The sequence below is a fragment of the Astatotilapia calliptera genome, chromosome 14, assembly GCF_964374335.1.
Source record: "Astatotilapia calliptera chromosome 14, fAstCal68.1, whole genome shotgun sequence".
Lineage (NCBI taxonomy): Eukaryota > Metazoa > Chordata > Actinopteri > Cichliformes > Cichlidae > Astatotilapia > Astatotilapia calliptera.
Window position 1 is genome coordinate 12,096,453 of NC_137435.1, and position 12,131 is coordinate 12,108,583.

The 12,131-nt window shown below is 39.4% G+C and overlaps 2 protein-coding genes and 1 long non-coding RNA gene across 5 annotated transcripts in view; all 3 read left to right on the top strand.

The window, feature by feature from the left end:
- Positions 1–113: 113 nt before the first annotated feature.
- On the top strand, positions 114–3,725 carry serpinf2b (serpin peptidase inhibitor, clade F (alpha-2 antiplasmin, pigment epithelium derived factor), member 2b). Of its 2 annotated transcripts, XM_026191887.2 has the most exons (10): positions 152–351; positions 675–772; positions 979–1,047; positions 1,147–1,206; positions 1,332–1,632; positions 1,816–1,959; positions 2,073–2,261; positions 2,418–2,560; positions 2,662–2,866; positions 3,019–3,725. In XM_026191887.2, exons 3-10 carry the CDS (start codon positions 994–996, stop codon positions 3,369–3,371), a joined length of 1,449 nt encoding a protein of 482 aa, XP_026047672.1. In that variant the 5' UTR covers positions 152–351; positions 675–772; positions 979–993; the 3' UTR covers positions 3,372–3,725. The 2 variants fall into 2 exon arrangements, with proteins under 2 accessions (XP_026047673.1, XP_026047672.1); XM_026191888.2 differs by lacking the exon at positions 675–772 and having other exon boundaries at positions 114–351.
- A 42-nt stretch (positions 3,726–3,767) lies between these two features.
- On the top strand, positions 3,768–4,265 carry LOC145420055 (uncharacterized). The gene is made up of 2 exons (XR_013901344.1): positions 3,768–3,899; positions 4,095–4,265. It is a non-coding gene; the product is annotated as an uncharacterized LOC145420055 (long non-coding RNA).
- Positions 4,266–4,425: 160 nt separating this feature from the next.
- Positions 4,426–12,131, top strand: part of rpa1 (replication protein A1) — a 32,096-nt gene continuing 24,390 nt past the window's right edge. Inside the window, exons 1-8 of one of the 2 annotated variants that reach the window (XM_026192757.2) lie at positions 4,426–4,695; positions 5,031–5,078; positions 7,761–7,839; positions 8,123–8,231; positions 8,388–8,476; positions 8,625–8,699; positions 10,477–10,594; positions 11,912–12,014. In XM_026192757.2, coding sequence (XP_026048542.1) covers positions 4,666–4,695; positions 5,031–5,078; positions 7,761–7,839; positions 8,123–8,231; positions 8,388–8,476; positions 8,625–8,699; positions 10,477–10,594; positions 11,912–12,014 — 651 coding nt within the window. In that variant the 5' untranslated portion in view covers positions 4,426–4,665. The remainder of the gene's footprint in view (positions 4,696–5,030; positions 5,079–7,760; positions 7,840–8,122; positions 8,232–8,387; positions 8,477–8,624; positions 8,700–10,476; positions 10,595–11,911; positions 12,015–12,131) is intronic. The other variant, XM_026192758.2, reaches the window with a different exon arrangement.

Sequence of the window (12,131 nt, forward strand, 5' to 3'; positions counted from 1 at the left end):
GAAATAAGCAACTTGTATTTGTTTACTGACACAAAGATGGATTAATCAGACCTTTGCAATAAGTTGCCGTGTTTCCTTTGGATTTAAATGCGTCATGAAATTATCACCTCCCCACTGACGTGCTAAATAGCTGCTCGTGTTTAGCTTCAACATTTAACCCTGCAAGAGTTTCCAGAGCTACATTTACAAACAAATAGTGGCTTAAATGAGGCCCCAATCAATCTAAGTTGATATTTAACTGTTTGCTGAGCAAATGCCAATCTCTTACTCCCAGGAATCCTGACATGCGCCGCACTTAGTTGCTCTTTTTTTGGACAAGCCAGCAAGTTTTTTTTCTAATTTAAATATAAGGTAAGACATACTCACATATTTAAACACTCCTGCACATTTGAATACTTTAAAGACTTAAATGGTTACACAAAATATCACTGTTTTAACATTTTTCATGTATAAGGTCTGCAAGGGAGGTAATGTTGCAATCCGAGTTAATGCCTTTTTGACATTTGACTTAGATTTCCATACCATGTTTAAATTCCACAGTACAAATGGTTTTCAAAATATTTGTAAAGCAAATAATTATTTAGAGATTAATCTGCTCTATTATAATGTGCTTTGGCAACTTGAATAATACTTGAAAGTACACAATTTATGGTTGAAATCCACATGTGTTTTAGGCACATTTCTGGGGATTTCCTTTGAAAGTGAGCGCAACTAAGTAGAGTGAAAGTGCTCAATTCTTTCAGACAATCCATCAAAGTAATTCTAAATAAAGGTGAGGAATGTTGTGTCTTAATGTCTTTCTTTTTTCAATAGCTTGTAACTATTAGCTGGAAGAATGAATATGGTGCTTTCAGAGGCATACTCATTTTTATCGCATAGCATGCTAAATTGCAGTGAGCATGAAAGGTAATTGTGTCGATCCATAAAATCTAAGCAGGATATAGAATTTTGCCGTTAACCTAATTTTCTCTTTCACAGTTGCATTGTGAGGAAATGGACCTCTGCCTGACACTCCTGTTGATCTATCTCTGTAGCCAAGGAGCCACTGTAAACCTCTTAAAGATCTCAAAAAATCACTGTTAAGATTATACTGGATGATTACGTCCTGTGCCGATTGTTAATCTATATTATCTTTGTGCTCAACAGAATGCTGAGGTGGAAGAAAATCAACCAGTCTCGCTGGTGCCTCTTACAAAACCAGAGGAGGTTAGAGTCAAAACGCTTTTGCTGTTTTTTTTCTTTCTTTTTGTTTTTCCGTGGTCATGGTTCTGGACTCCTAAATTAACAACTTGGAAAATAATAAGCTTTGGAATTCTGATGTGTGTCTATAGGAAACAGGAAACAGCAGTACAGCACAGCCAGAATCTGCTGGTACTACAGAAGCCTCTATAATTACAACATCCTATCAACCACCTACAACAAGTAGTGGGCCCACTGGAGCCTCGTCGACAGAAGAAGATGATGGGGGCTGTCTGTCTCTTGGCAGAAGCCCACATTCCAAGGAAATTGTTGCTGCTGCCATTCAGAAAATGGGTGTGCAGCTGCTGCAGAACCTGGAGATGACGCCAGAGCAGCCAAATATTATCATATCTCCTTTAAGCATATCTCTAGGCCTTTCCCAGCTGGCTTTAGGTATGCATGTCTTGTTAATGTGCTTTTACTGCATCATATTTTATCTAAGCAAGTTGTTATTTTTATATGGTGTTACCACATCTGATGAATTGTGTCAGCAACTTACCCTAGTTTATTATTGTCTAGAGAACACCATATTTCTCATCCAGTAATTGTACCCCTCTTTTTTTTCTCTTTTTACAGGTGCTGTAAATGAGACGAGGGAACTGCTGATGCATCATCTTCATGAAAACACTCTCCCCTGCTACCACCAGTCTCTGCATAGTATCTTGATGCAGCTAAAAAACAGTGATCTACACATTGCCACACGTATCTTTCTGCGTGAAGGTTATGACTGAGAAGATTGTGTCTTTAAATTTTAAAACAATTTTTCTCGTTACACCTTAAAGATGATCTGAGAGTATTTAGGAGAAATAAAGTCGGGATGTTTATGTTTTTAGGGTTTAAGCCAAAGGAAGTATTTGTCAATGAGTCTCATCGCTTTTATCGCTCGGAACCAGCAATCTTGGAGAATCTGGAGCAAATAAACACATGGGTAGAGAACGCAACTCAAGGAAAGATAGATGACTTCCTTTCTGCTTTACCTCCCAATCTGCTTCTCGTGCTCATTAATGCCGTCCATTTCAAAGGTGAGTGAGATTTTTAAATGCCACTGTATTTGTAAAATTCTGCCCATTTTATAAGATACTGTTTCCTCTCTAATCCCGAATGAAATCGACTGTTCCGAAGTGTTTTACATTTTGCTGCTATCTCAAACCGAGATCCTCCCTCCTTTGCTCCCACAGGAGAGTGGAAAGCTCGATTTGACCCCCGCTTTACCTCCAGAGGTGTGTTCTATCTCGATGAACAGCACATGGTTGATGTAGAGGTAATGGAAGATGCCAAACATCCCTTGAGTTTCTTCATTGATCATGAACTGGAGGCTCAGGTAAAACAAAAATATTTTCAAACCTCAAATGTTTGAAGAGAAAATTAAATTCCTTGGATACCCTCCATTTTACTAAAGCGCCATTCTTTTTCTTTGTGCAGGTAGCAAGCTTCCCATTCCTGAAGTCTATGAGTTTGTTGGTGGTCGTGCCTATGTCTTTGCAGACAAATATCTCTTCACTTGCTGCAAAGATCGATGTCTCTAACCTTTATAATCGACTGCCCAAAGAGAGGGCAGTTCAAGTAAAAGTCCCCAAATTCAAACTAGAGTATGGACAAGAGTTAAAAGATGTCTTTATCAAATTGGGTAAGACCTGTTTTCTGTGAACTTAGTGTTACATTTATAATTCATGACTTATACATTACATTATTGCTTGATGAAACTACTGGACTTTGTGTGAGATAAAGGTAGCGACATTTAACCCATGAACTGACCTTATACTCTGTGCTCTTTGTTAGGCCTTGGTGAGATATTTTCTTCTCCCAACTTGGCTGAGATTTCAGATGGCCCTCTGCTGGTGTCCAGTGTAATGCATAAGTCCAGCATGGAGATAAATGAGGATGGTGCAGAGGCAGCTGCAGCTACTACTGTGGTTATTTCAAGGGCATCCAATCCAGTTTTCCATCTCAGCCAACCCTTCTTCTTTGCACTTATGCATGATGTAACTAAAATACCGATTTTTATGGGTGTAATCAACAACCCCAATCCCGGAGCTCCTGTCCTACAGAAAGGGGAATTTGGAAGCAAGGATAAAGTGGGATTTCCCATTGACAAGAATGATGGGGCCCAATTTGGAGGCCCACCTAAGTAAGGACTAAAACCCTTTACAGCTCTTCCAGAGAAACTCAGACCAGTACAGGAAAGACTATTAGTTAACTCAATCAAAATATTTGTGAAAACTGATTCTGTGAACAAAATGGGGAGCCCAAAACTTGAGTATTCCTTTAAAATAATATAGTTGCTATTAGATGAGATGTCCTTGTCAAAAATAATAATTAAACAAAAACAGTATGGTCATTGTTGCTTATACTGAGCCTATTTCAATTTGATGGCACATACATTTTGATCTCAACACAAAGTAAATTGGTTAGTGTCAGTATGAATCAGTATGTGTATTGGATGGTTTGATGTAATGACTCAATAAACTGAACTGATTTGAATCACACGTCATGCTTATGAGTTTCATTGTGACACATCGTGAAAACAGGTCGAAGCTTCAGCAACACTAAGACTACAACTTTATTACTTGACCAGCGCGTTTCGGCCTGTGGATGACCCTGGCTACAGACCGAAACGCTGACTTTTTCCAGATCCTTGTTTTTCACCATGCAGCTTAGAAGTAGGTGAAGTTGTGGTGAAAACCTTCATTCTGTTTTCAAAATGACATATCTTTAAAAGAAAAGGGTTGTTGTAAGTTGTTGCATTTCTAAAACTGGGAAAATGTAATGACGCAAACAGTGGTAGGGAGTATTCTTACATATATTGTCTCAGCAATTGCTTGCTGTGGATAATTGTCTTTGCCTCTTCTTTTCAGGTAATGAAGTGGTATCTTCTACCTCACCATTTTCCTTTTTGTGATTGTTATGAAAAAGACTTAACGGACACGATCTTCCTAAATGCAAAGAAAAGAAGCAGATGTTCAGTTAACATTACAGTTCGTTTTTTTTATTTTTTATTTGGCAAATAAAAATATTAACATATCAAATCTATGTTCCTTAAGGGATTTCTTTGTATCTTACAAAAAATGTTACGGTAAAGTCTGAAGAATCCCAGTTTCCTATAAATGGGAAGGCACCATGAAACCCGCCTGACGTCACGTCATTGTTGGCGGTGACTTTAGCGAAGCTGATCTCTGATCAGTTTTCAGTATAACCAAGACACGCAGATGCACGATGTTTAGAAAGGCTAAACTGAACGCAGATCTGTAAACGGAAACGGAAGTCGTGGCAGCGCATACGCGCCTTGGCGCGTTGTTACAAGCTGTTGGCGCCACGGTCATAATTTTGTTGCTTACTGTCAGTGCTAGTAGTACTGAGGTTCTGTCTTGTTAAAACTTTCAGATATTTTTCTTTTGTTGTGGTAGCTAAAATCACCCTTTGTCAGCCATGACGAAACTCTCGGAGGGAACAATAGAGGTATGGTATATTTTTACAGCATAAATATTACGCCGTTTAATACTGCAAGCTGTAGAAGCTCAATGTAAATTGGCGCCGTCTACTTAATGGTGTCTTTGTTTAGGTGGAGTTGTTCGCTATCGTACGTTTGTTTGCATATTTTTGCATCCGCTGTAATCAGAACTGCGAACGTTGTTCGACGGTAGCTTAATTTGACATTAGCGGTTATTTACGTTTTTGTCTTCTAAAAACTGTGATTGTAGCAAAATGTGTTAAAGTTAAGGAGGGAAAGGGTGGTTTTGTTTTCGACAATAGTTATATTAAATGTAGAATTTATTATCTGAACGTATTTATAGGCTCTTTCAAATGGCACCGGTGTCAGCGACGCAGTGCTTCAGTTGGTGGTGAGTAGCAACTTATTTAATTATTTATTTTTTTGAAAATGTATATTTAATATTACTCAACACAACCACATATATTTAAATGAGATGGGATGAATTCTGCAAAACAAAGCTGGATTAGTTCTAGGTCATTCCATGAAAAATCAATCCGTAGTCCCCGCCTAACTTTTTTTTTTTAATGGAGGCCTGCACGTTTTTAACTTAACCCTTTGACCCCACTCTTCCACGAGTGGGGTCAAAAATGACCCCAAATAGAAACAATGCATTTTGCTATAAACTCGGTTGTTATTCTTCAAAATCTTTAAAACGAAGAGTTGTAATATTTTCATATTTGAGGTATTCCTCATAAAACATGTTTGTGACATGAGGCCCTTTACATTTTTATTTATTTTTTCATAAATTTTAAGAAATGGCAGTTTTTGTATCACTTGTCTATGCTTGCTCGGCATATACTGCAGAAGCTGGGCCTTCCCTCTGAAAGGCACAAGTTGTTCAGCCACTGTAACACAATCACTGAGAATAAATTTCTGCCTGCAGTTGACCAGGAACAGGCCCCATATGTAGCTGAAAGCTGCCATATGGTTTGTTTTCAGTCTGTAGGCTCTGGTCCTCTTGTCATCAAAGTGCAAGAAACGTCAAATATCTTTAAATCTTTGAATTGATATAGTGGCCTTGTACAATGGGTTATGCAGAGGACTCCCAAAAAGCACACCGACTGGTACATCCCAGTTCTTCTCACTTCCTGCAAAAATGGTCAATCAAATGAAGGCCGGAGCTTATGTTTGATTATATTTTTCCACTCTTTTCCCCTGTCTGTGGCTACTCTTCGTGCCTCCATGTTTGTGTATGACAGCACCTCTTCTATTATATTATCAGACATGAACATCTTCCACGCATCTATTGGGGAGACAGTACTAAACCCAACTGCAAGCCCTGGCCGACTAATTCAGAATATTGTGGCTAGAGCAGTAAGAGGGGCTCATTCTGTTAGACTCAATATCCATTTGCTCTTCAGAGGACTCATCAGAGGGCTCCTGTATCTGACTGGCCTTGTTAAGTGGGGGGGACAGTAGTCTGGGTCCTCTACATCTGAGATGTCAGATTCTGAGTCAGTGCCTCTGATGGGCTCTTCATCCCATCTGTCCTGGATCATTTGTAGGTCCACAGGGATCCTAGCTGGCCTCATAGCAGCCATGCTACTATAAATATTAAAAAAAAAAAAAAAAAAAATCAGAAAGGACAATGTTTGAAATGCACAGGAAACTATAAACAGCGCTGCACATAAATGGTCCGCAGGTGCGCATTTGCAGAACCAGATAAGAAGTTGGAATGCGCGTTTGCGAACATAAGATGTTCTGGAGGAGGACAGACATTTGTTCAGAACTCTTAAAGATGTCGAAAAAGCAAGCTCCGTAGGCAATTACTTTGGTGTTTTTCCACAACAAAACAAGCGCCTATTCTCTGAATTTCCGGGAATACTTTTATTTTGACAGCGAATGCGCACCTGCGGACCACTTATGCGCAGCCCTTACTATTAATCACGTATGTTACTGTGTAAAAATTAATTCTTGATCCATCAGAAGTGTAAGTGGGTCAGTCAGAGTTGCTAAGAATGAAAGTTTCACAGAAGATTCCACAGGAACTGCTTGGGGTCATTTTTGACCCCGCTTGTGGAAGAGTGGGGTAGTGATACAAAAACTGCATTTTTCTAAAATTAATGAAAAAATAAATAAAAATGCAAATGGCCTCATGTTACAAACATGTTTTATGAGGAATACCTGGAATATGAATATATTACAACTTTGCATTTTAAAGATTTTGAAGAAAAACAACCCCTGGGGTCATTTTTGACCCCACATGTGCATCTAAGGGTTAAAGCTGGTTTCTGTCCCTGAAAGTATGTGTAGTGTGTGGGGTCGAGATTTTGCGTCAGTTTTGAGCCCTCTTAACTTAGTAGCTAAATATATGTACAGGGCTGAAAAGCTCTATTAAAAACTGCTGTCGGTTCGACTGTTATTGCCTGTGACAGGAGCACAAACAAACAATGGGACACTGGATTTTCTGTCTGTTTTCCGATTATTTACTGAAAAAGTAAATAATCAAGTCACACGGTTGGATGCTCTGTTGGGAGTTTGTCGATTCATTCCACGTTCAACTTGTGGCAGTCCTTTTTACTGAATTTATAAAAATCTAAATATCAAACTGAGGTATTTCAGTTCATATCTTATTACTTGTTTTGATGGCCCTTGACAGTTCCCCCTGAACACATACTTTCCTGCGGTTATGTTATGAGGGCTCAAACATGTTTAAAAATGGTAAAAGATTTGGTTAAATTTTTTTAGGGACTGACCCCTCTTAAGGGGCATGTCTGACAAATCACTATAAGACTTCAAAAGGCTAGTTTCTTAGTTAAAACCTCTCTCTGAGCAGTGACTTTACTTAAGAGGAAAGACTACAGGAAAACCATCCTTACTGAATCCATCTCACTGTGAAAGCAGCTGGGAATAAGGAGTACAGGCCCATAGGCAATAACTAAATATCCTCTATACTTTAAATAATGCAATCACAGAATGTGTAAGTTTACATAAGGGACACAATATTGGTCAAAAAATGTGTTTTGTTTTTTTTTTTGTCTTTTTTTAAATTTTATTTATTGAACAGTTTTAATCATATATTGTTTTTCAGAATATTCGCAAGCTTGATGGAGGAAATGGTCCTTCTCGCTTTCGGGTGATGATGAGTGATGGAAGGCACACTCTGTCATGTGAGGTTTTTATTAAGTTTATTCACTGATGTATTTTGCATTGAAGTTTTAAACATGTTCATGTACCCATTCTAACCATCTGTTCTAAATTATTGAGAGTCACGAGTTTTCTCTGACAAATCTCTTACATGAAATTCCATTTTAACTGGCTTTTTTAAAAGATGTTCTACTAAATTGACTACTTGCATGGGGTTAAAGACGAAGCTATTGCTCTCAAGAGGCTCTTAAGTAGGGGGAACCTGGGTCACTCTTGTCTGACTTTCCTCTCTTAAACCATCTGCAGCATTCATGCTCTCCACCCAGCTGAACCATATGGCTGAGGAAAACATACTGGCCCCAAACTGCATCTGTAATCTGAAGAGACACGTGACCAATATACTGAAGGATGGACGGTATACACATTTTCTGCACATTTCTTTTTTTTTTTTTTTTTTTTTTTTTAACGTTCTCGACTTAATGGAAGCAAGCAGGCCTTAAAAACACTTAAATATGAATAAATACGGAGCAGAGGGCTGTTTTCTGTTGTTAATGGACATGTCTCATTACAGACGAGTAGTAATCATTTTGGAAATTGATGTCATTAAGCCGGCAAAAGATGTTGCCGGTAGAATAGGAGACCCTACTCCTTACACTGAGGGTAAGTCTTTGAAATATACTTCATTAATATTACAGCAGTGCTCAGTGAATACGCTTATGAAGTGGGACTAATTTAGAGATGCATTAGTCACACATAATGGGTCATACTGTTACTGCAGGGTAACACTAATGTCAGGTCTTTCTTACAGGGCAAAGTAAAGGCCCACAGTCAGCTCCTGTCCCTGAAAACCGACCCCCGCTGCAGCCACAGAACAGAAATGAAGGTGAGTGAAAGGTTTATTTTAATCTTGAAAATGAATTCAAATTAATGAAATCTTAAGATTTGTGTGTGTGTGTGGGGGGGGTCATTGTGACATCACCCATTGGCTTTGGATTCTACATTTTGAAGGTTTAACACTGTCAGAAGTTACCTTTATGTGGATGAAAGGGTGAGATTTTTAATGTATCAGCTAATACTAGTTTAGTGAGCACGCGGCATTCATAAACTAAGTGCAACTCGCAGACACACACTGGCTCATTAGTGTCAAGGAAGGGACTAAAAAAACGCCTGTGTTGGTACACCTGCCAATCAGTGTGGTGTTACCCCTAATACAACTGTCCAGGTGGTTGAGTTATGTAAAAAAAAAAAAATAAATCCCATTCAGAGTTGTTGTAAATGGGGAAACTTTCCTTGTGATCAAAATCTTTTTTTGTACGAGGGCTAGGGCGTAGCTCAGGAGGTAGAGTGCTGCATAGGATTTTTTTCTTTTCTTTTTTTAATGCTGCAAAATTGGGCATTTAAACTTGACTCAGTTTTGTGACCAGCCTCAAGTGGCACCTGGAGGAACTTCAACTTTTTCCATGTTTACTTCAATTTTCAGCTCTGGAGGTTGTATATGGGAACAGAAAAACACACTGTGAGCATGTAGTACATAAAGGACCACCAGGTGGTAGCATTTTTCTGTTGCTTTGTGGTATTCTGGGTGACCCACAGATTTATGGGACTTGAGTAATTTTGACAACCCCATTGTGAAATATTTTTCTTTTTAGCTGCCTCAAATGTCCTATTATTGACACACATCTTCCAACTGTCTTGTTTCATGTTACTGTGTAGCATCATGAAATTCAACAGCTACTTGAGCTTGTCTAGATGGAGAGCTGATTGTGCCTGCGTGTGTCAATCACCATGTTTATCTTCCTTTGACTGAAAGCGCTACTGAACAAACACGCAGCAACACAGGCTCGCAGGAGAGTGTGAAAGAGATGAATGAAGTATTGAATTTGCTTTTGAAACACTGTCACTTGATCATGTCAGAGATGAGCAGTATATCACAGCATAGCGGACAACTTGGACCAGGTGAGGTGTGCAGTCCAGCTATCATAAGGGTTTTGCTGTCTTCCAGTGTGTCATAGCAGGTATTCATCCCTCTAATCTGCCGTGTGGGAATTGAGGTTGTGGCAACCACCCTCCTCATCAGCACAGTCATTGTTCATTTCTCTGTGTGTGCTGCTTGATCTGGGGGCTTAATTACCAGAAGTGCAGTGGTTGGCAACGCGGGAGGACTTAAGTGGACACTTTGAACTCTAATCCTCCGCGTGAGACGCACACAAATCAAATGTGCAGCGCTTGTTCAAACGGAAAATCTCAAAGTCAGGCAGCACCGCTCTCCGGGGGAAGAGCAGCTCCAGTTTGTTATAGCATTTCACACTCTGCCCTGATTCTGTGAAATGTGAATCATCCTTCTCACCAAAATGCTGGATCACACATCGCCAACAACTTGGCTTGACAGGATTTTTGTTTCCTCTTTGAGTTGTTCCTGCTTGCTAGTTTCAAGAGTCAGTGATGGTAAATGTACTTTTAAGTCAATGGGTTGTTTTTGTTGGGTTTTGGTGGGATGGACTTCTTTCTCATGATACGAGGTAGTTACAGTGATCAAGCAATTGCAATCCAAAGAAACTGGATGGTTTCTTTTTGTAATTTGTCTCTGAATAATGTGCCTCTCTCATGACTCTTCATCACTGCTCTTCATTGATCATTTATTTTTCTCCTCATTCCCTCAGCAGTGAACAGAGGTTTAAACAGAGACTTTGGGAAGAAAGCTCCATCTGTTATGCCAAATACTCCAGGGGGAAGCTCCAAAGTTGTGCCCATTGCAAGCCTCAACCCCTACCAGTCCAAGTAAGTATTGTTGCCAGTCACGTTAATCTCTAAATGCTATATATTTGATATTTCTGGGTCAGCAAAAAGGCATTGTGTACATATGGCAAAAAACTGAATGTCAACCAAAGAAGTATTCATGTGAGGAAAGGAGGCCATCATTAAGCCAGCTGTTTGTCAGTGCAGTTAGGAAATGCAAAATTAATACTTGGGAGATGCTGTTTGTCAAGAAATAGCAGAAAACCAGGGAACAGCTGGCACTAAAACTGCTTTTGAGTCATTAATCCAGTAATTTTGAACCCGATAATTCCTAAACATTATTGCAGTATTTTTGCTAAACGCTAAATAAAGTAGAAGGTATAAACTACAATTACATTTCAATCCTTAATTCAGTCCTTAATTATCATAGTTATTGGTGGCCAATTTAAAATAGCCAAACCCGTGTTTATCACACTGTCTTTGGACTGTGTAACCGGAAAGAATCCACTTGAACAGAAGAACATGCAGTTTCCTTGAATTTATACCCAGGACCCTCGCTGCCCTGGGGCAGCAGTGCTAACCACTGTACCACTATACTGACAATGGAATTCCAGATCCATAACTTTGGAATAAGGATGGGATCTGAGGGGTGGCTTTGCGGGGCTCGGTACGAAGGGGGACTTGCCGTGGGTGTCGATGGTGATTGGTGGAAACTCTGGACATATCCTGGGGCCCTTCTCGCTGATCGCTTCAGCTGTGGTGCCATGACTGATGGAAGTAATTATGACTCTAAGGTTCACAATTCTGTGACACGCAAATGTCAAATAGCCAAGACTTGGTCAGGCTCTACAGTGTAACGACAGTGTTGCATGGAACACGTGTTTGGAAAACTTTTTGGAAGGTCAGTTTCAGTCTTAAAATGGATCAAGGAGACTACAACCCAATATGAATGTATGCATGTTAGACTGCACAAGCCTTTCCAACAACCAACACAGGCACTACTAACCGTCGACCAAATCTTACAGAGGAATGCCAGTGCAGAGCTCATACTGCTGGCACAATTAACTTAATATTAGGCTAATTAAAGTACATCTGTTATTTTCTTTCTAAATGGTAATCAAAATGTCTGTGAAAAACCTGTTGCAAAAGAAGCAAGTAAATTAAACGGGTTTAATTATGTTATTGCTCAGTGATATTTATGCAAAGGTCTTCTAGGGGGCAGATGTTTAAAAGGTCACAATACCAAGTGCATGAATCCCTACATGTGTGTGGAGCTGACATCTGGGCTCATAAGGTGCCCGAAAAATGAAGAATGCAGAAATGATAAGCTCAGATTTTTATTTTTATTTTTTGTAATAGGTGGACGATCCGCGCTCGTGTGACCAACAAGAGCTCCATTCGTACGTGGAGCAACTCTCGGGGGGATGGCAAGCTATTCTCCATGGAGATTGTTGATGAGAGTGTAAGTGTATTTGTACTCTGACTGTTAATTTTTGTGTTTAAAAAAACAAACAAAAAAAACCCCACCAAACATCTCCTGATTTAGAAACCATTTGGACATGTTTTTTGTTTTAAATTA

Bases quoted from the DNA above. Each gene is read 5' to 3' on its own strand.
- serpinf2b (XM_026191888.2), top strand. From the start codon at position 994: ATGGACCTCTGCCTGACACTCCTGTTGATCTATCTCTGTAGCCAAGGA. The intron at 2,561-2,661 runs GTAAAACAAAAA...TTCTTTGTGCAG, and splicing joins ATCATGAACTGGAGGCTCAG to GTAGCAAGCTTCCCATTCCT. The intron at 2,867-3,018 runs GTAAGACCTGTT...GCTCTTTGTTAG, and splicing joins AGATGTCTTTATCAAATTGG to GCCTTGGTGAGATATTTTCT.